Here is a 22,414-nt window from a genome sequence, read left to right on the forward strand (position 1 = left end):
CATCTTTTCCCAAAACAAATGCAGCCACTTCAGCCTAAAATCCTCAGATTGAACCAATGTATATTGGCCAACCCATTTTGAATGTAGGCATATTTAGGGCAAACCCTTAAACTTCAAATTAGGGAGAGGGAGCAACATCATTCTCAAATTACAGTAATATCTCATTTAAAATCTTGATAAAACGACTAAATAATAATAAAAAAGTAGCCTACAGTTCGTTGACAGTTTACTGTGTACACTAATGCAGTTTTACTAATGTAAAACTAATGCAGTGTTATACAAGAGTCTGTATAACGCTTACCTTACTGTCGAAGAGAGAGGTGTTAATTAACATTAATGAATCATTTACTGAGATGACACTGACAGAGCACATTCTGACATGTGACCACTACTAGATTTGGCTGATTATACTTTTACTAACAGAAATTTGGGATGCAGAACCATGGGCTAATTGTGTGTTTCTACAGTGTGGTATCACTACTTTTACTTCAGTAATAGATTTGAATATTTCTTCCACCACTGGCTAATGAACCCAGGGCGAGACTGCCGTCTTCGTGTTGCTGGAAGAGTTGGCTTTTACTTTAGAACTTATCGAAATAACATAAGTGACTGTCAAAGTAATGGCGAAAAGGCGTTAAAAAAGAGAACCAGATGAAAGACCTTAACAATAAAATGACTTTTGGAATGGGATGTATGAGACACTGCATTTTGCAAGTCACCTTATATCTTTATTCTCTGGAGATGAATAATAATAATAAGGCTAATGTTGTGTTGGCTGCCTGTAAAGGTTTATTAATGCAATGTTTGTTCTGTTCTGAGCCAGATCTTTAAGCCCGTAAAGAAACTTCTGTAACATCAGATTCAAACAAATGATTCCGTATTTTAAATTATTATTTTTTTATTGTGAGAGTTTGTGTCCTTCCCACTTTCTCTTCAGGTGACCAACATCGCAGACTTCAGTTGGTAAAGTATTGAGGTCACAGTGGGTATAAACAGTCGCTTTTAAGGTGTGAACTATTGGTCCCAAGTGAGTTGCAAATCCTCCAGAGCGACAGTTGATGGAGTGGAGTCCCCTCGGATCACCCAGCAGCAGCAGCGGCCTCCATTTTAACTTCGACGCCGAGCAATTCCTCACGTGTCCTGGGCTGTCTCTCTCACATGACCCGAGTGTTTGTTCCCGTGATCAGCACTTCCATCTCAGTCTGTGACACCGAATATCCCTTTTTATTCAAACACTGATGGATATGCTTGAACAGAGTCTGGACAACGCAAGGTAACCGAGAGTCGCCAAAATGGCTAACTGAGACACGCTAGCGACAACATGCTATTTCGGATAGCTAGTTTACGACGCTAACTTAGGCCTGACTTAAAAATTGTTGTCAAAACGAATCCAATCTAAAGACTGTAGTTAAGATAGCAAGAGAAGTGGAAGACCAGTTGTATCCTAGAAGAATAATGCCCTGTAGTGAAAAACATGATCACGATTAGCCGGTGATGGTGCTTAATGTAGAAAACAAACAACTTGTGTTGCAGCCAGTGTTGGTAACCTGAGGACAATAAGTTAGCAATGTTGTATTTTGTTTTACGATGCGATAGTTCAGTTGGTTTACTGGTTTCATGCACAAGTTTGCCATCTGTCAAAAGTGAGGGTCGCTAAATATTTAACCCCGGAATACTCAGGAACGTAGTCGTTAGGTGGTTGCGTATTTTATTTAAACAGAGTTATTTGTGCATCTGGTTTGCAGCCAAGATAAACAAGAAGAAGAAGTTGTCCAGACATCTGAAGGTAAGAATTTAGCACATTTACCAGCTGCTGTCATTGACAGCATCTGGCACCTGCACAGCAGTGATGTGTATATCTTGTATAATACCCCCAACGCATATAACAGGTTGTTTGAACACAAATAAAGATAAATGGGGTGTGTAACAAAATATAGCAAGTATTTCCTTTTCCTGGTAAACTGCAGTGATACATGTTATTTTTTGCAGCTGAACTCAGCTTTGTAGCTGTCTTTTTCCCATTTCCCTTCTTTTCCATTCTCACAACTGGCTTTTCTGTCCTCTTTTTCTCCCAAGACGGAACAGGAGAGGAGCAGACAGCTGTTACAATAGCCAGTGTTCAGCAGGCTGCAGCATTTGGTGACCATAATATACAATATCAGTTCCGCACTGAGGGTGGTCAGGTAAGTAACTAACAGAAGGAAGTGTAACAATTCTTATGATTGGTGTCTTTTTACTATTTCAGAAAGACGCTAAGGGCCCATAATGGCATGTGGGTCTAGAGTTATAGGGTAAGATTGCATCAGCGCAGCCCTCACAACAGAAAGCAGAACACTCCATAATTGCTTTAGATGTCAGGTTGTATACATTTCCAAGGGGTGATTGTGCAGAGACATAATTAGCAACTGACAGAGCTTCACATTATGTATTGATAAATGTGGTTGGAAGGAATTTGTTGCATGCATAGAGCAACGTGACATAAGATAACATGATTGTCAGTAATCATCACTTCACGTAAATATTCATTATTTAGAGTACTCGTTGTGATTTATGTTTTATCATACCGAGTCAACTCACTGTCACCTCACAGTAAAAAAAACAAAAAAACAATCCTCTCACAAACAGTCCTTTCTGTTTAGGGTTTCGTTTTCTTGTAAATTTTTTACCATGTGTTTTATCTGGATGCTTTGGCTCCCTCCTCTACTCCAGAGAGAAGTCAGGAGGATAGCAGGCTCTAAATTGCCTGAAGGTATGAATGTGTGTTTTTATTTTTATAGTCCCATGATTGACTGGTGACTTTTGTCAAGAGTGTCTCCTTGCCTTCCACTAACGTGATATTCACTCCAGCGGTTGTCTGTGACAGACAATGAAACAGTGATGCAAAAAAATAAATTGGAAAGAGCAGTGTGACCTTCAAGTGAGTTATCCTTACTGGGGTGATTTACACTGAAAGGAGTAAAATCAGTGATCCATATGGCTCATGTGGCCCATGTGATTCTAGTCTGGTCTAGGATTGGCATGGGACTGCTGTCACATGTCAGTCAGGCGGAGAGTCACATGATAGGGGGATACAAATACTGTTTTTTGGAACAAGCAAGTTCATTTCCTTGACTTGGTTTTAAAATTGAATCAGTCACATTCTGAAGCATAAGCAGATATGCCTGAAGTGAGATCAATGCACTACTGAGATTAGGACTATAGTGTCAGATACTAGACTTTGCTGAACTGAAGCAATAGATATGATAAACAAATCTACAAGTCAGGTATGGTTTTGAATTGGGCACAGTACACCTGTTGGAGGTGTTACATAAAAAACAACAGGTTGCTCAGTTTGTTTTCCTCTCATTCTCTCTTCTACTTTTGTGTTTTCTGTCTCTAACTTGCAGGTGACTTATCGTGTTGTTCAGGTGACTGACCAGCACCTTGACGGAAGAGATGATGGGGGAGGCGCGGTGAGTGTTGTCTCCACAGCCGCCTTCACTGGGGCTCCTCAGGCCGTGGCTCAGGTACCAAAATCTCCCTCTTTTTTTTTTTTTTAATGATCGAAAGAGAACCCACTGGTGATATGGACTGTCTTCTTTAGTCTTTAAGTGATACCACAGGCTTAGAGGATATAAACTTGTGAAATTTCAGCTTTTATTATTCCAACAGTATCCCTTAAGAAATAAAACCAACAATGAATTGATTCTGCTGATGGGTATTGTCTCTGTTGACACAGCCTGATGTCGCTCGTGCCATAAAACGCCAGTCCCAACACTATTAAAAGCACGCGAAAGAGACATACCTCTGGAAGCATAATGCATTCACTTGAGTAAAAAATGTTCAATCTGTTTATGAATTAACGAGATAGTTGTGTCAGAATTACGAGATAAGTTTCCGGGGGGGCTAGCTCTCTCTTTCTGAATTAACCAGACAACTATCTCAGAATTATGAGAGATGTTTCCATGAAAAAAATAATCATGCCCTGTTTTTCTAAATTAACGTGATACCTCAAAATCTGGAAGAGGCCACGGTTGCTGATGCTAATCAGCCTGACTTTCAAATAACAGATGTTAATTCATAAAAACTGAGAACATTTTTTTCTTTTCTTTTCTCAAGTGAATGCATTATGCTTCTGTGCATACCATTGCACAAGGTGACATATTCCTTTGTTGTGACCAAAGCTGCAAGCATAGGTAATTCCTCTGAGCTTGTCAAACTAGCAAAGCAGTATAAACAGTGAAACACGTGCCTTAGCGTGACATCTGCACAACACAGAGCTACTCACAGAGATTAAAAATGCATTTGTAGAATTGATTTAGAATAAGGGACAGAGTCAGTGTTCATAGCCAAATTCAGAAAATGTTTTTGGTCACAAAATGTGGTTTCATTTGCAGTATACTGATGGCTTAACTGATCGTGCCAGTTATCTCTGCTAACTAGATCAACGCTACATCTATTTCCGCCCTTAATCCCAGCTGTCAAACTTTGCTGTGTCTTGCTTAGGGGTCTAGAGGGGATACTAGTATTGAGTCTGACAGAGACTGAGGTGTGCGTTTACCTGCTGTGACTGCTCCATTGCTACTTGTTCAAGCCTCTCGTCTGTCTCTCTCTTATCTGTCACAGGCTGTGATCCAAAACCCTTTCAGTAATGGAGGAAGCCCAGCAGGAGAGGCGGTGGGAGGGGAGACGCGCTTCGCTTACTTCCCTGCGACCGCGGTGAGCGACGGGACTGTGTCTGTGCAGGCCGCCACGGACCCCACACTCACGCAGGCAGGGGGTGAGTCAGTTCTAACACTTAATTTGGGTTCCAGCTTACCACAGTGCCACAGGGCTGATTTAGGCATTATTTTCAGTGACAAGCAGGAGTGTATTGAGGAGTACCGTAATGAGAGAACAATGACTCTTTTTTTCAGTAGTTGCAAATGAACCGTGATCCTCACAGCTTTGGCTGATGTGAAAGAAAGTAGGAAAATACAAAGTACTGTATATTATAAATGATGTTTCAGCAAATCCTCTCATTTGAGAAGCTGAAACCAGAGACTATTTGGTATGTTTTCCTGAAAAATAATCATTTTTTCAAAATAGTTGCAGACTATATTTCTCTATAAGGTATACCCAGGGTAAAGTAGAACTGGCTATAGAACAAATGTTGCTTATAATAGCTAATAAACATATTTTCTCACATGTCTGTGGCAGTAACGCTGCACAGATTTCTTTCAAGAAGCAGCACATGACACTACAGAATTTCATAGTGATATACCATCTGCCCTGCCTGTTAGCAGCTCGTTACTTTTGTCTCTCTCTCGCTGAGTTTTCTGTTTATACTTGCATCACATGATGCACACCCAGAGAAGTCAGATTGCCTTAATACCATTTAGCAGTGTCAGTTGATGCACCTCATTTCTGATTTGTATGATACACTGTAGGTGCAGCAGCAGAAACCACAAAAACAGCTGTGATTTGGGCGCTTTTTTTTTTTTTTTTTTTTTTTTTTTGGGTGTTAGTGGCTGTCTACTGATGCCACAGAAGGGGAAGAAGACCATGAGATTTCATTGCTGTGGGTAACAGCTGAAGCCAGAGCCTTGCAGGAAGACGTGGGCTGCTGTCTTTCCCTCCCGTGAGCCTGGGGCAGTTTAAGCAGGCATGACACACTGGCTGAGGAGTGCACTGTAGTGTGTAGGTGGAGAGTGCTTTACAAGCTGCCATCTCCTATGAGGTGAGGGTTAGTGGAGGATAGTGCACGGGGCTCCGGCAATGAACCACATTCTGGCAAGACTGGATCCAGGTGTGGGAAGGTGCTTGACCACTCTGTGGAGTGTCACCGCGTTGTCCATGTGCAAGCATAATGGGTTTATTCAACAGTATTTTTCTACCAAAAAATGCCCACTTTTTTTGTAAAGGAGCAATTCAGTTAAAACTGATTGTCACCTTGATTTCAAAGTTAAGAGTTTTAACAAAATAGAAACTGAAGAGGAAAATGGAGAGGCACAAGAGTCACTCATCAGAAGTTTAATAATCTGTGGCGTTACGGCTGTGCTGCGATTGCCGAAGATTATCGCTGCCATTATAGTCGATGAGTGAACCCACTAGATGCGCCTTAGCCGGAGTTGGTGGATTCCTGCGTTAATCTACAGGCTAAAAAATTTAATAAATATTTCTCCTAGATTTTGGGTTGGTGTCTTTAACCAGATTTTAGTTTTTTTAATTAGGGCTTGGCATGTTAACGCGTTGTTATGGCGTTAATGAATTAGTTAATTAACGGTGCCAATTATTTTATCACACGTTAATGCAGTTTTTATTACTATTATTTTGAAAGTCCATTGCTCACTGGCTCTGAATACACATACAGTCAAATCATGGGTCACAGGAGGGGTGGGATGTTGATCAACCTGCACATCACCCACCCAAACAAGCAGTGGAGCTTCGGCAGACTACGTTTTATGCAGCGTGTGGAAGAATTAGCCTAGATAAACAAAAGCAAGACAAGCCATCAAATGCCATAGTGAAGCGGATAGCTCTACACTGCATGCTGATTAGTATTGGGCAAGATGTCGGTCTTAGGAACACGCGCTCGCGAGTAAACTGCAGGCACTCTATGGATAGTAACCATGGCAACTGCTTCTGTGCGCTACACAGCTGTAGCCTATTTAAGTGAAGTTAAAATTATACATAACTTTTCCTGATAGGCCTACATCTAGTTTTGCGGGGATGCTCTGCCATGTTGATATCCTACTTAGTAAACTGCAATAGATTCTGGAAACTCAGCGAGGATCAGTCTCTCTTCCAATGATTTGTGCTGCGTGTCACGTACAAAAAGTTCAAGACAATTCAACTTCAGCAGTGGGCGTGCGTGTCCGTGAGGCGACCACTTCACCTCATTGTAACAGGGACACTACCGAATGTTTATGCTGCTCCCTGATAAAAGAAAAAAAACAAGAAAAACTGCTCAGAAGGTGCCTGTTGTGAGGTTATGATCGTGGCTCTGGACTCTAACTTGTTTTAACAAGCTATAAAAGGTAATGCCCTGGCAGTGTTAAATAGGTTTGTTTTTAGATTTGATTTGATTACATTAATGTTTAAGTTGAGATTTACAAGAAATATTTTATTGCTACTGTGTAAAGGGAATACTGCTGGTAAAAAGCACTTATTTGTTTAAAGTGTTTGCAAAACACATGTAATTGCACTTTTGCATTTTTTAAATGACACGAAAAAAAATATCTGAAACTAATGAGCCCCATTCATATGTCAGGGAGTTATATATCATGTTCTTGGTGATTGTTTTGTATGAAGGCACCTTAGTTTTTAGGCGGATGTATTTAAAATGGCATTAAATTATGTTAGCGAGTTTGTTTTGTCTGGCCAGGTTGGCTATCTGGCTGACCCATGGGAAAGAGATGAGTTGTTTGTATCTTACAGGCCTTTTAGCTGTGCCAAAAGGGACTGTTTCTGCATGCCTTACAGTGGAGTGTGCAATTTTCTGTCAAAAATCAATATTTTGAGTTTAATTCAATGTCTCTGGAGCTGAGAGAAGGGAGTCTTGACAGTTTTTTTTTCTGTCTGCATGTTGATTGCAAATGAGAGCAGCATTGTAACCATTGTTTTGTGTGTGTCCATTTGGATTTAGGATTTTGAGTTTTTTACGTTTGTTTTTACAGCGAATAAACTCTTGTTTGTTCTGAGAGATTTTGTTAGAGTAACAAGAGTCAGTCTTTCATGCCAGGTTGCTCCTTTCTCTTTTTCCTAATTGCTAACTGATGACTGTCACGACTTCCACAGGTCAGTTTTACGTGATGATGACCCCCCCTGATGTTATTCAGACAGGCACGCCACGAACCATTGCCCCACGTACACAGCCGTACCCTGCGTGAGTATCAGCTCTGTCAAATGCTGTTTGGATGAAGGAGACAACATATGGTAGTCCGAGACACTATTTCTGAAAACAAACTAACTACAGTTCTTGTAAAACACTATAATTATCCTCCATGTAAATACCACTTGAAAAAGGCCATTTGGTGATTTCTTAGCTCACAAGTTATGAATTTTGGTTGGAGTTTAAAAGTGGGGCGCCTTGCTATTTAATGCTCTCAATTATGTTTGAGTTTTCAGTTAATTTCAGTTAGGACATTTTTGTCAAAGCTTTAACAGTTTTTGGAACAAAAACACAATTTGAGAACAAATCCGCACAAGCTTGACACAGACTTCTTTCAGATCAAGAAACCCCATCCTGCAAAGCCGGAGATTTTAATGAACATCAACACATATGGAGTGAACAAAGCATGCTGAATTTATGTAAATCTAAATGCTGGTGTTGGAGGAGGCTGGAGAAGAGGGGGGAGGTAAATAGCTGGGAAATGGGCATGGATGTAGTGGGGTAGCTGAGGTGTTCAAGAGAGAACCAGCTCCAAAGCCTGTTTCTGTGGACTACCTGGTTTATCAGTTGGATGTTGTATGGACACAAAACAAGTTCCATAACTATTTAAACTACCTGAGGCTCAGTTTATGCAACATGAATGGCTACTGTAGTTGTTGTTTTTAACTTTTAGCTACACTGTCTTCCTCCAGAGTTTGCTGTGAAGGTTGATTTTACATTAAGGATGTTTAATTTTAGCACATCCTGGCTTGCCTGTTTTCTCCTTCTCCTCCAAAACCTTCTTATCTTGTTTATCTCTAACATTCACAACATGCATCATTATAATCACGCATAAAAAGGGATCAATCTCAGGCTCTCTCCAACTGTTAGCCACATGCTGGTGATTGCTGTTATTAAGATGATCAGCAGGCTCACCTGAGCAAAGACAAACTGAGTTGTCATTTTAATTGCATGATACCAGCCTGGTTCTGGCCTAATGTGGATACTTATTCAGAAAAGGAATTCCAACAAGCTTTATTTCAAATTGAGTTCACTTGAGTGCCAACAACGCAATGGCACACAGTGGTGCTGAGGGCTGTGCTTTTCTTTAAGGTCATGTAACTATATTTTTTCCTTGTTTGGTAAAAACCAAAGCACAGCATTCGTTTTGTCACCCGAAATGAACACATGACCCATTGTCATATTGAGTTAGCACTGACCTAAGTGAGTATTCCTCCATTTTCCACCAGCCAACTCTTGAAATTGACTGCGTTATAGTCATTTAGCTAGAGCAGCTATATGGAGTGACTACCAGTTGTTTTACACGACACAGTATACTAACTGAATGTTCTAGATAGCACATAAGCTCTCTTTTTCCTCCTCATTATGATACTTGTGAAAAAACACACACACACAAACCGGAGACATATGCTACATTATGTCTGTACCTTTTTATCATTTGTCACTTTGTGTATACACCGTATATGAAATCGACAACAAAGGTGTTGACTGCTTCTGTGATTCTTCAAGAACTTTAGATTTCTCAACTTTAAGATTTAAGGTTCTTTTGTTGTGGGCAGCATTATGGGGAGTTCTAGATCCGCCTTAAATTTGGCAGCCGCTCTGCCGTTTTTTGATGTTGCTTGATATTCACAGCATACAACAGACTGCTTTCCAGTCAAGAGTAAAGAACAAGCGTTGTTGCAGTGTAAGTCTGCGAGTGTTGGAGTGAAGTGAACTGCTTTTTCATCTCTCAAAATGCCTATCTGCAATATGTTTGTTTCTATTTATTTCGTCTTACATGAATAATTTATGATTTTTGACACAAGCCTCTGAGATATATTTAAGTATGAACTAATGAACAGTGACATTATCGTTGACATGTGAGTAAAATGAATGAAAACTTCCCACCCTATCTGCCGTTCGCAGAGATGAAAACGAGCTGCTGCAGCATGAAGGTTTAAACTGGTGAGGACAGTTTCCACATTTCTCCCACACACTTCTTTTACAGCAAATGAACTAATCAAATGAGATCACAAGAAGAGAGAAGAAGCACACAAACCTCTGCCCTCCTCTCCTCTCTGCCTCTCCCCTCCCATAAGTCCCTGGTGATTCTTCCTGTTCTTGATGTGTGAGACACAGATGTAGCGTTTCTTCGGTGCTGACCCTGATCCATTGTTGTTAGTTGTGCTTGTGGCGAACGTATTTCTCCATTAGGACATAGAAATTAGGTCATTGTTCTCCATCTGGAAAAATATGGCTTGCTCCACACTTTTAATTTTAGTGTCCTCTGTCATAGTGTGTTTGAGTTTTGTTCTCATTTAGCCTAGTTCTGAATAAGTTAGTTTTATAACAATTTGAGGTTTTTGCCATGATCTCGCAAAACTAACTAAATACATGTCAATTTCACCATCTCTCCTATAATTGTTTGTACAGATGCAGTTCTTGGTCATATAAGGCTCATCTTTGTACGTATCATCCAGTGAGAGAATATCAAGCCCAAGCTGCAGTCACTTGTGTCTCAATGTACCATTCACTGACCCATCATTCATGCACTGGCTTGGTGTAATACTGTAGTATAATGATAGGGGAGGGGAGAAGGAGTAACAATTGCATTTCTCTTTTGAGCAGGATCAATATCAGGCTATACAAAAGTTCCTCTTCTACATCCATGCTTCAAATTATATGGATAAAGCACTTCAGCAGTGCGGTTGTGTACTGCTAATTTTCTGGTTTCTCTGGCAACAATAACTCTCAGGAGCACTTAGATGAGGTGTACCTCTACAGGTTGTAAAAGGAGGGGAAAAGAATTCATCTAGGCCTGTACATTTAGTTATTCATACAGTCATCCCCATTTTTCCCTTATGCCTAAGAGTACTGTTGGGCTGAATCCATTATACAGCTAAAATCCCATTAAGATGCGTTGAGATACAAGAGAGACTGCAGTTTGGCTTGGCTGACTATCTCAAATGGAGAAATCAGCAGTTGAGTTGTGTTGATGGGTCACAAATTCACTGCTGTAGAATAAAGATGTGTCGTAGAGGGACAGACAAGAGACAAGAATGACCTTACAGGACATTATTAACTTCATGCAACAAGATTTTCTTTAGCAAAGAAATTGTTTTTCCTGTTCGTTCTTTTGCATGGGTGTTGATTGATTTGGAATCGGGTGAGTAAACTATTAATTGTCAACTCTATTAATGAGACAGAAACATGGTTGAGATATTCAGTAGAGTAGGCCACCTATCTAATTATATGTGAGCGTGTTATTGGCCTGTCCAGGCCGTGGTGGGTGGTTGGATAAGTCTCCTGTCACGTCTCAGGGACTTAATTAACAGAATACCTAAGGGAAGACACAAAGACAAGAGACAGTTGTGTCATTAGCCGTATGCCCAGACTCCAATAGACAGCATCTGGTTTTCTACAGTGTTGTAATTTTACAGCATAATAAAGCAGAGAGCTTCCTTCAGGCCACACCTGGGAAAAGGGCAGCCAAGAAGAATAAGAAGGTTGGACGGGTCTCGGTATTCCAGTCAAAGCAGCCCAGCTTCAGGCCATTGAGGGCATCAGGGCTGCATATGTAGCCTCATATGGCTGTGCATCTTTCAGTATTTTTACCAAAGGCACTACACAATGTCAGAGGCTCCTTTTTTAAACGGCACACTGGTAGTGGCAAGGGCTGTGAATACAGAAAGGTTTGAATTTAAAGATAACAGTGAAGAATAGTTTTTAATAGGCACAGGATTAGGTGAATTTGGTGGTTTGATTTGTGCCTGACTGTAGTGTAGTCAGAGATGGGGAGATATTGTAGTGTATGAAAAGTGTTTTATTTCCTGTCTGTCGACAGGAAAATGGATGGGCCGCGAACACCAAGAGATGAAAGGAGAAGAGCACAACATAATGAAGGTGTGTAATCAGCTATGATTGTGGCTTTTGATTTCATCAGACAGTGCAACACAATGCAGTGTGGTGCATAAATGGAGCATTTTTGTTCAAATAAAAACACCAAGCCCAGTCAAAATAGTCTATTAAGAACACATAACATTGTGTTTACAGACTGGCCGCTAGAGGCTGCTGTTGAGCTGTCAAAGTCGGGCAATAGTTGGTACCTGTAGTGCAGCCACCGAAATGACAAGGTCTAGGAAATAAAAACCTGGTTCTTTTAAACAAAAAATACCTATGATCTCTCAATCTGGAAAGATAAACGTACCAGGAAGTACTGTTTTTATGAATTTTATATTTTTTTTAACTGTTTGTATTTGATAACATTTCATCAGTTGAGAGGCGGCGAAGAGACAAGATCAACAACTGGATTGTCACGCTTTCCAAGATCATCCCAGACTGCAGTATGGACAGCACCAAGACTGGAGCAGTAAGCAGTCTTATTTGACTTGGCACCGCTGCTAACCTTTTACTGGCACGTGTCTGTTTTAAATGGTCACCGTTCACCTCTGTGACTGCGTGTCTGTCCTTCTAGAGCAAAGGAGGCATCTTGTCCAAAGCTTGTGACTACATTCGTGACCTGAGGCAAAGCAACCAGCGACTGCAGGAGAGTCTGAAGGAAGTGGAGAGGATACAAGTGGACAATGAGTTGTGCAGGCAGCAGGTATGAATATCAGTCTATGCTCTAGTCTGCAAATATTTGCATCAAGTGAAGTTTCCAGGACTTCAATAATGGGTAAAGAAGGTCTATGAATGATAATGTCAAAAATGTCTTTTGAGGTGGTTGGGTGTAGTGGATAAATAAAGCTACATATAATAAGGCATGCCATAGTGGGTTTGCATATGTGTCTGTGAAGATTGCTACTGCATTGAATAGATTAGTTTGCTTTGGAATGCAGTGCAACATCCTTTCACTAAAGTCTCAGAAGCGTGAAATCCACCTAGCTTCATATGTATCTTCATTTCTCCAAAACAAACCCCCTGAGACATCAGCCTGTATAGCTGATCATCACAGCCTGACAAAGAGGATCAAAGAGTTTGCAGTCATATAATGAGAAGTGTTACCTGAAATCAGTGCTTTAAGAGACTGTGGGAATAATATACACAGGGGTTGTGTGAGAACTAACTGCATGCTAATGCACTCAAAGTATTGTGAAATCTTGCAGCTCTGAGGCTGCCACATCTCCCCATTGAATCCCGGGCCTGCAAGGCACTCAGTAATATATTCTTATTCTGATGCTCAAAGCTCAGTATCCTTTCCTCAGTCCCTCAGTGGGGAGGCAGGGAATTCAGGATTCACCCAAGGGAAATGTAGCAGAGATGACATACCTCAAGATTTGATAATCCAGTTGGTTGTGGACAGGGGTGTCTTTGAAAAGGGCTGCACATACTACTCTTTAATCCCAGGGATTGAATAGCCCTGTGTGTACATTACACACAGCCAGCACTCTCACTCTTCAAACGAAAAAGTTTGGTCTGTAAACTTGGAGCTATATTTAGCTGTCACTGGGACGAAAATGTTGATAATGAGATTTTTTTTTTTGTTCTTTGTTCTTAAGATTGAAGAGCTGAAGAATGAGAATGCTTTGCTCCGAGCGCAGCTCCAGCAGCACGGCATCGAGATGGTTGGAGAGACACCACCGCAGTGAAGCAGAGACAAAAATAACAGGGAGGGGCACCACCACTCAGACATAAAACCGACACGGTGGGAAAGAAGGCGAGATTGGGGGGTGGGGGGGGAGTACTTGTCAAGAATCACTTACTTTTTAGTGAATACATCCTTCCCTGGGTTCCCAGGTTGCGATCCCTTCGCTGGCCAATTGTGGCTGTACTTGACTGTTCCAATCCTATTGAGATAAACACCTGTTACAACTCAGTAGAAATGTGCTCCAAGAAAAGATGCCTACTCACCACCATCAGAGTGCTTTACTAGCACTAGCTAAGAAAGAGAACCTCTGCTGAACTCCTCCCTTGTTTTGTATTTATGTAGCGTCATCATGGACTACGATGTTTGTTATTTCATTTTGTTCCCTGTCAGTGTATTTTCCCCCAAATTATTAATTTAGACTTAGTTCAGGCTTTCATTCTGTTTGTGTTTTTGACTTCTGTATTAATATGTTGTTTTTAGCTGCTTTAATTTATTAGTCCGCTTGCTGACAGAAGCCCTGATGGAGACCAGTTACACTGAAGCTCATACACCCCAGAGAAGCAGAATGAATTTTAAGTGAGAAAACATCAAAGTATGCAAAACATTATGAATCTACAGACAGAAATAATGTGACAAACACATTTACCTAGCCCCAATGACAAACAAGGAGATGTACTGATTTATGTATGTCTCATGTTTTAATACAGATGTTACAGAATGTTAGAGCAGATTATTTCTGGGAGTAAACAATCAATAGCTCATTAACTTCATGCTGACCTTTGTCATAATAATTGTCATGACGTGTGTGCAATCCTGGAGCTTGATTTGGAAAACAAAGTGGTATACTTGAATTTGTTGGGCATTTGCTTAACCAGAAAAATGACTACAAACTCAACAAAATCACTTGTAAAGAACCAGTTGACCAGCTAAATGCTGTTTAATTACAAATTGAAATGTACAGGTGTGGAACATGTAGACGACAAACCCAGAGTGCAGGATTGTGGACTGGAGAGAAGTGCAGTGCAAACCTTTGCCAAACTATATGTAAGCAGTGTGGTTTTTATTTTCATCTTTTGTTCATGTATGATTTGCCAGTGTTTCAGTACGTGTAAGAATAATCTCCACATGTTTCATTTCAAGCTGTTTGCTCTATTTTGGTATTGCAACACTTCAAATGGAGCTCAACGCGCAAGGGGGGAGGCACCCTGGAGAGCGGTATTCAAAGACTGCTCACTATGGAAAAGGAGTACACAGAAATTCTGTGTTGCACTTCTTAGGTGAGCACAACTCGTTCTCCACGAAAAGACGGAATAGTTGGAAAGTGGGGAACTTGGAAATGATCTCCCATAACTCTCCACCCACTCAGGCGAACAATAAGTAAACTGCAATTGGTTGTACAAACAGCCAATATTAACATTGTTGATGATTTTGTGAATGAATATACATGATGTGTTTTTGTTCCGCTTTGGGCGATGTGAGTGAAAGTGAAATAGAGCTATCACGCTTCGGAGCCACTTATTAGAGCACGATTGCTTCTCCCTGTGTCAACAGGATCCAGCAAAGCAAAACCAACGCTCAGACCCCTGGCAAAATCAGGCAGACTATCACATTTTAATATCTCAGACTCTGCAAGTTAACAGCTTGTGCTTTGGAAGTGCTGTTCTGCTACTACAGCTAGATTGAAACCTGACATGAATAGTGCAGGTGTCTGGTCTATCAAACGAGGCTCCTAGCCAAAGTTGAATGATAGGTGTTTTTTCCGGTAGAATTTTTTTTACACCTCTGAGAGGAGAGCAGAGAAAGTGAAGACATGAATAATGCTTTGGAAAATGGATGTTCAAAAATGAAAGGTCACTTGTGGCTAGTTCCTTTTTTTTTTTTTTTTTTTTTTTTTTTTTTCTCCTCACATTTCTTTTTTGAAATGGCAAAAGAAATGGGAAAAAAAAGTCTCTGTAGCAGCCTCACTGTTCTCAGGTTAGATTGTAAGACAACTTTTCTAAGTTAAATGGTGGAAAATAAAATGTTCACTAGCTGATAACCTTTATACACTTTGGTTGTGGTTCATTGTCCTTCTGCAGGTCTGGACATATACAAAAATCAATACTTCTTTACTTCTGTCAAGTAGAATTTCGGGTCCCTCATGTTTGTCCATCTGTTAGCAGGGTATCTTAAAAACTAAGAGATTTGAGTGAAATGTGGGTCATAGGCCTCTCGTTTTTTTTTATTCACAACTGGTGAAACAAGTGGCATGGGAAAGCAAAATTCATATGTTGACGTCTTTCTCTATTTTACTGGGTTTTTTTTTAGACTCATGTCTGCTAATTTGAATTTCTTTGGTTTTTAAACTCAGCTACATATTTCATTCAATATCAAATTTAGTATGTAAAACATGAAAGCCCCTGAAAACTGCTTGTTTATACATAGAGAAACTAAGGTTTGTCTATAACCTTAAATATGTTACTAAATTTATCAAAACCACAGTTTTTTTTCAGGAGGCAGAACTAGTTACCTAGTTAACAATCAAAAACTGTCATTAGGACTGTGTGAGTGAGGTTTGATCAGATTTGATTAACTGCTGGCAACACAAGCAAACAACCTTCTGGAAAAAGACTGATGGAGTTTTCACCTAGCGATGGCCCTACAGCTACATGATAAATTTATGACCACAAATCAAGGGTAGGGAGTCTGACTCCTTTGAAAATTTGCACAATTATTCATTGTGCAAAGCTCTAATGTTCCTAGACATGGTAGGTTTATGTTCTCAAAAAATGATTAGCTATGCAGTTAAGATTTATACATCCTGTTATTAAAATAACACATTTGGAGGATTATTCGTCTTTGGAGAAAGTATGCACCCTCACTGGTAAAACTGAAACCAGTTAGTGGTTAGAACACACAGCGGGCACCTTGGGTAAGAAAGATCAATGGTGGATAAAAGGCATATATAAGCCCTAAGTGAGATAGTTTGACACGGCGGGTCAAGGCATTTAAGCATCATTCTGCTGTTCTTAAAGGGAGCAGCCATGATGTGAATAATCTTTTAAGTGCCGACTGGGATGCTGTACTTGTCCAAACAGTAAGACTATTTATAACTTAAAGGCTCATTATCTATCAGTATTCATTAGGCCGACACAATGTGTTAAATTTGCTTCGGTTTTATCTTGCCGCTCTCCCTACAGTGTCTCCAGGCTTGTCAGCTGCCACTCAAACACACACAGCTAGCCAGGCAGGCGTCTGTCTGTCCCTGCCTTTGTTTGAGGTGGCTGATCTCTGATCCCACGTACTTCTCTGATTGGGACATGTGTACCTGTCTGTCTATCTGTCTGTCGGTGTGTCTGCTTTTTTCCACCCCAAACCTGTAAAAGCTCTGATGAAGTCAGTTTGGAAAGAATATCTTAATGGTATACAGACATGGATTTCTCCTCTAACAAATATAAAATGAAGCGTGTACCGGGGGGACGTCACTTTTACCTCTCAGTGCAGATAATTCACTTACAATTAATTGATGTATTAATTGGAAAAGGAAAGTGTCTCCCCATTGAGCAATTTGTTATTGGTGAAATTACACTTAATGGATTTGAAACAGTTGTTTGTGTATGATCAGTACTGAGCAAATGTCTGTTTTCTGTTTGCCTGGAGGGTGGGGCAAAGCCAGCTGTAAAATCCTTCATGTGAATTGGGAAACTCTGTTTTTAATTTGCGTTTAGGCATGTCTACCGAAGCACACGGTTGACTGATTTTCATTGAACTCATGCTGGCCAACACATTCTGCTGGACAGCCACAGTTTCATGTCCTGCAGGCTTGTCTTACCTTTGTGGTTTTTGAGCTGCAGGAGCACACTGTCAGGAACACGTATTGTCCACTGCCTCAGCCTATTTCACATATCCTCTCTCTGTGAGGTTGTTATTTGTTGAAAATGGCTGGCAGAAAGAGTCTTATTCCATCTGACATACAATGCTCCTCATACCTTGTATACCATACTGACTCTCATCTTTCTTGGGCCTACATTAATAACTACACAGCTACTACACAGCTTCTGTCTTGCTTATAATAGTAGTATCAGCACAAAGGTATGTATTGTGCTGCTGTCAAGAGATGGGGGGGATAGGAATGAGCTCAGACTGCTTTTCTTGAGCAGCTGTTAGATTATTTTGATCAAACTGACAGGCAAATTCTGTTTGCATATGTTGAACGACATGTTTGACTTCACCTTAAAGCTCAGGAGCACACAATTTAGATTGTGGAGTGTAATTTCTGAAACTAATGTTAAATATAATATTGCAGAGGATAGACACTAGAATTGTCACTCTGTGATTGTGTATTACTGGAGACTTTATGACCACAAATAGTAACAACAGATAAGAGGTCAGAATTAGATATCAGATGCTACAGTTGTGTTCTCTGAAATTCTTATTTATTTAAATATTTATTAAATTCCCATCATCATTTAGCTCCTTTAATTCTCTCAGTGAGGCCTGATCAGTGTTGTATGGTTGGTGTCATGTACAATAAACATTAAATAATCGCCAAAAAAGGTTTGTGGAAATATACCACTTCAATTTAACAACTGTTCTAGCATCAAAAACATAACATGAAGCAGATAAAATCAAATGAAGGAACCCTGTACTGGAGGATCCATTGCCTCTGATCTTACCTTACACTGATTCAGATTTTAATTCTGGATGCATGTGAGGCCTGGTCTTTACATGGGACGCTTAATATCCTGGCCAATAACCAGATTAACACTAAACAATGATCAAAAAGGGCTAACTTTTCAGGCAGTAAAACATTGTGAAAACCAACTAAAATCAAATGAAAAAACACTCGACAGGTTACTTACATTGACATGACATACATCCAATGCATTACCCTATTGCAAAAAGTGCATTAGACTCAAATTTCAGCTTTAGATCACACATCAAGAGAATGAAGAAAGCAGCTGTCTTTCCTCTGAAATATTGACACGGTGTGGCCTTTCCTAAGGCAGCAAGATTCCAAACATTGAATTTATGCTTTATGCAGTCTCAAGCAAGCTACTGTTGTAGTCTCCCTTAAAATCTTATCAAAACACAGTTGTGCTGTTAGATATCTAACCAAAACTAAAAGATATAGCACACAGTATCACTCCTATATATGTTTTAAAAATCTCTAAATGCACTTTTCCCCAAATCTCTTTTTCTTGATATTGTATCTCTGTTTAGTATTTTGGGAGGCATCTCTTTAAGGATTTTGACAAAAGAGAGATGATAGGAAACTATTATTATTGGCTTATTCATGTATGCCATTGAGATTGATGCTGTTCAAAAATATTTTGGAAGTGCCATAAAAATACTGTATATGCATCTATTTCCACACAAACTGGGGATTTCCCCACATTCACCATTCTCAAAGTTCAGAAACCTATTATACAGCCCCTTGAGTCTGACAAGTGGTATTGCATTTCTTCAACACCATGTCAGGAGCAGTACATGATCAGAGGTCATGACTATCAAATGTTCTCATGTTTATTTACCAGTTGATGTGTTTATGATGTACCAGCACAGGTTCTTTTGTGCCCTAGTTTTGAGAAAAAATGTAAACACTTGGGGCGACAGTCTGGCCGTGTCAAGGGCTAGTGTTTTGGGTGGTGAGGAGTGTTGTATGTGGTGGGTTTTGTAGCAGACAAGCTGACAGAAGATGAGTTGAATTTGTGGAATGTCTTGCAGATCCATATAAAGCAGGTACGGGCAGAGAGGAAGAGGGGAAAATGGTGTGAGAAAGACTTGGGCAGGACAGAGGACGATGGTGAAACAGGGACACAGGGGCAATGCCCTCGACCAGGAGAAAAAGGTAGAGTGGCGCCTGCTGAGGTGAATCTGTCCGCCATGCTGGAGCCTGGCTTTGTTTGGCCAGAAGATTCTACTGATAGACCCAGTGGCTGCTAGGAGACACGCATGCTCAGTAAACACGGGCCAAAACACCCGTGTTTTTGAAAGCCCAGATCTACAAGCACATTTTTGTAATTTTTAACATTCGCACATTTTATGTGTACTATCTTCCTCTCTCATTATGCTCACACACTCAGTGAACCTGGATATAATATTTTTGTCCTGTTAAAGTAAACCACAGCCTGTCATATTCCGATTTCTCATGAGCTGAGTAATGCCCAGTGAAACAACACAAACAACATGACGTGTTCATCATGAGTGGACATGACATGCTAGTTGAAATAGTGGACAAGAGACCCTTTCTGTCTCTCAGTCATTCAGAAACACACAAATAAATGCATAAAGTAAAGATAATGTGATGCTCTCCCTTCACGTTGGAAAAGTATGGGCCAATTCCAACAGATGTGGAGCCATTCATGATTGTATTTGTTGACACTGATGTTGTGGTCATCCAAAGCAAGCACGCAGGCAAGCAAGGTTATCAGTGAACGAGACAGACTGACGCAGGGGTCCCGCGACATGTTGTTTCACTAATTGAGCCAGCAGAGGCAATTTGGAAAGACTTTGAAGGTATAATGAGAATTCAAATGCCCCCTGATTTTATCAGCGTACACAGCCCACCGTTTATCAGTTTGGGCCTTTATTTTGCCTTTTAGTTATTTCATTTCCACCATTATTGATTTTTGTATTTATTCACAGCCTGATGTTGTTGTGGAATAGTTTTCTTACCCTGACAGGCTAATTAATCTTAAGGTGTTTATCGCTGCTTCAGTGATAAGGGGGAAAATAATTCTCACAATTTTGGAGTTGTGGTTTTTCTGTGCAATTGTTAACAATCTGCATTATTATTATGTCAATGTCCTTAAATTCACACTGTTTAAAATATTGACGAACCTATCAACAATGCTGTGCGCACCAGGAAATTAGTAATGATGTTTTAATGAAACAAAAGCAGTTTTCCTTTCATTTTCCTGTCATTTTGTGTGTTATTCAAGAATGATATGTTGAAATAAAGACAGTATAGTATAAAAAAGATAGATAATGTCATGTACATAAAGTCATGATATACAATGGATATGTTTTGTTGCAGGGTGAAACATCACAACAATGCAACTCTTCACCTGTACTTCACTGACATAATAAACCTCATCAGATTACCTTACATTCATCTTTAACTAATGCATTTTGAAACACCTTGACTCATAGAGGTTTTTAATCCTGGCTACTATTCTGCTGCTCTCAAAGGGATTTAATTTGGTTCAACTGCAGGTTCCTGTGTATTATGCAAAAACTGAATGTGTTGAAAATGAGGGGCTAATTATTCCATTTGAGAGGTTGTAATTACATCCTTTAGACTGCGCAATGGATATTCCAAAGTGGCTCCCTCTCCTTAGTGAAGGATTTCCTGGGTCGAAACAAGTGCAGCTCAGTGAGCCATGCAATAGATTGACCCATGCAGTCTTGGCCTTTGCTGTGGGAATCTTCAACACCCTTTCCTGTTCATTCCAGGAAAAGGACATTTTTAGGTGAATCTCTACAAGTATTAGGCACTGCCTCAATTGAGTATACATTTTCCTCTCATATATTTAAAAAATGATGGTCTCCACCAGCAGCGGCAGCAGCTTGTTCATGTGTGGAATTATGTGTTCTGTCTGCAGAAAGTAATTTAATTTAAAAGTTCATAGTTGATTTGATATTGCTGAAGTATCAGTGGGACATGCAATCAAAAATAGATCATAGTGCTGTAACACTGGGGAATTTCTCTGAAGAGGAGAAATGAGGAGGTCAAAACTTCCCCAGTGGAGTTAGGCAACTCTTGCCAGGAATGCACCGGCATCCCACAGTGATGAGGCAACACTGAGTGTGTATAAATGCCAGAGCTCTGCAAACTCAACCATCAGACAGCGGACGGAGCTGACAAGGGTCACCAAATGATCTGAAGAAATCCACTTGCCCAGACAATCGCCATCCATCGTTAGAGCTGAAGAATAAAGTGAAGATATTGTGGTGCTCTTTTGGTGGCCTGACACCCATGAGAGAGACCTATCGACCTATCAACCCTAATCTTCAAAGGATTTAATAACTAAACAATTCTAACTCTTCGCTAAAATGAAGGCGTTCAGCATTGCAGTTGCAGTGACACTCGTGCTCGCCTTTATTTGCATTCTGGAGAGCTCTGCCGTCCCATTCACCGGGGTAAGAATTTAACTTAAACTCACTTCATTTGCTTATTAGCTATAAATGTTTTGTCAGGATGCTAAGACGTGGCTCCTAAACGTGCATAATTCATTAACAGGTGCAAGAGCTGGAGGAGGCAGGGAGCAATGACACTCCAGTTGCGGCACATCAAGAAATGTCAATGGAATCGTGGATGGTATGTTCAATTGACTGAATGAATTAAGCCAATTACCATGAGCAAATTAAAATTTAAGTGGATGTGTTTCCCCACGGAGCACCGTGGTGCTTTCGCCACACAAGGAGAGGATGAAATGCTGGAAATGAACACCTTACTCATGTCTCTTGTCTTTGACACAGATGCCAAATCACATCAGGCAGAAGCGTCAAAGCCACCTCTCCTTGTGCCGCTGGTGCTGCAACTGCTGCAGGGGTAACAAGGGCTGTGGCTTCTGCTGCAGGTTCTGAGGATTCCTGCAAGAACCATGAAATATTAATTTATTACGCTTTTTGTCTTATCCCAAGAAATGACCATTTCTTGACCTCTTTCTCCAATGCATTTCCTTTTGCTACACTATTTTGTATCATTTTTATGATTCTCGGAAGAACACTGGAAAAGAATGAAGAGCTATTCTTTGTATTTATTTTGTATGTTCTAATACTTGCACCCTGTAACATTTGTAAGCTCAATCATGTGTAAATTTGTTTCTAAAAATAATTCAGATGTGACTGTTTCTTTTATCTAAATTAAGTCTTAACAAGTTCATATTTGCTGCTGAATAAATAATGAACATTTGAAGCAACTTCTATGATGTTTTTGTGTCATTAATATGGAAATATTCAGGAGCAGTAGGTCTTTACTGAATAGGTCTAAACTAAATATAAGTATC

At 40.1% G+C, this 22,414-nt stretch overlaps 2 protein-coding genes across 3 annotated transcripts; both read left to right on the top strand.

The window, feature by feature from the left end:
- Window positions 1-952: 952 nt before the first annotated feature.
- LOC119897236 (upstream stimulatory factor 2) lies at window positions 953-15,465 on the top strand. Of its 2 annotated transcripts, XM_038710824.1 has the most exons (11): window positions 953-1,273; window positions 1,746-1,786; window positions 2,077-2,183; window positions 3,387-3,506; window positions 4,606-4,759; window positions 7,759-7,846; window positions 9,761-9,799; window positions 11,679-11,737; window positions 12,109-12,203; window positions 12,309-12,437; window positions 13,333-15,465. In XM_038710824.1, exons 1-11 carry the CDS (start codon window positions 1,239-1,241, stop codon window positions 13,420-13,422), a joined length of 957 nt encoding a protein of 318 aa, XP_038566752.1. In that variant the 5' UTR covers window positions 953-1,238; the 3' UTR covers window positions 13,423-15,465. The 2 variants fall into 2 exon arrangements, with proteins under 2 accessions (XP_038566752.1, XP_038566753.1); XM_038710825.1 differs by lacking the exon at window positions 9,761-9,799.
- A 5,763-nt stretch (window positions 15,466-21,228) lies between these two features.
- Window positions 21,229-22,331, top strand: LOC119897237 (hepcidin antimicrobial peptide). The gene is made up of 3 exons (XM_038710826.1): window positions 21,229-21,545; window positions 21,646-21,723; window positions 21,885-22,331. The coding sequence occupies exons 1-3, from the start codon at window positions 21,459-21,461 to the stop codon at window positions 21,990-21,992; spliced, it is 273 nt and encodes a 90-aa protein (XP_038566754.1). The 5' UTR covers window positions 21,229-21,458; the 3' UTR covers window positions 21,993-22,331.
- Window positions 22,332-22,414: the final 83 nt, after the last annotated feature.

This window comes from Micropterus salmoides, unplaced genomic scaffold (assembly GCF_014851395.1).
Source record: "Micropterus salmoides isolate LMB-PRFRI ecotype aquatic unplaced genomic scaffold, ASM1485139v1 Ms_hic_scaffold_11, whole genome shotgun sequence".
Classification (NCBI taxonomy): domain Eukaryota; kingdom Metazoa; phylum Chordata; class Actinopteri; order Centrarchiformes; family Centrarchidae; genus Micropterus; species Micropterus salmoides.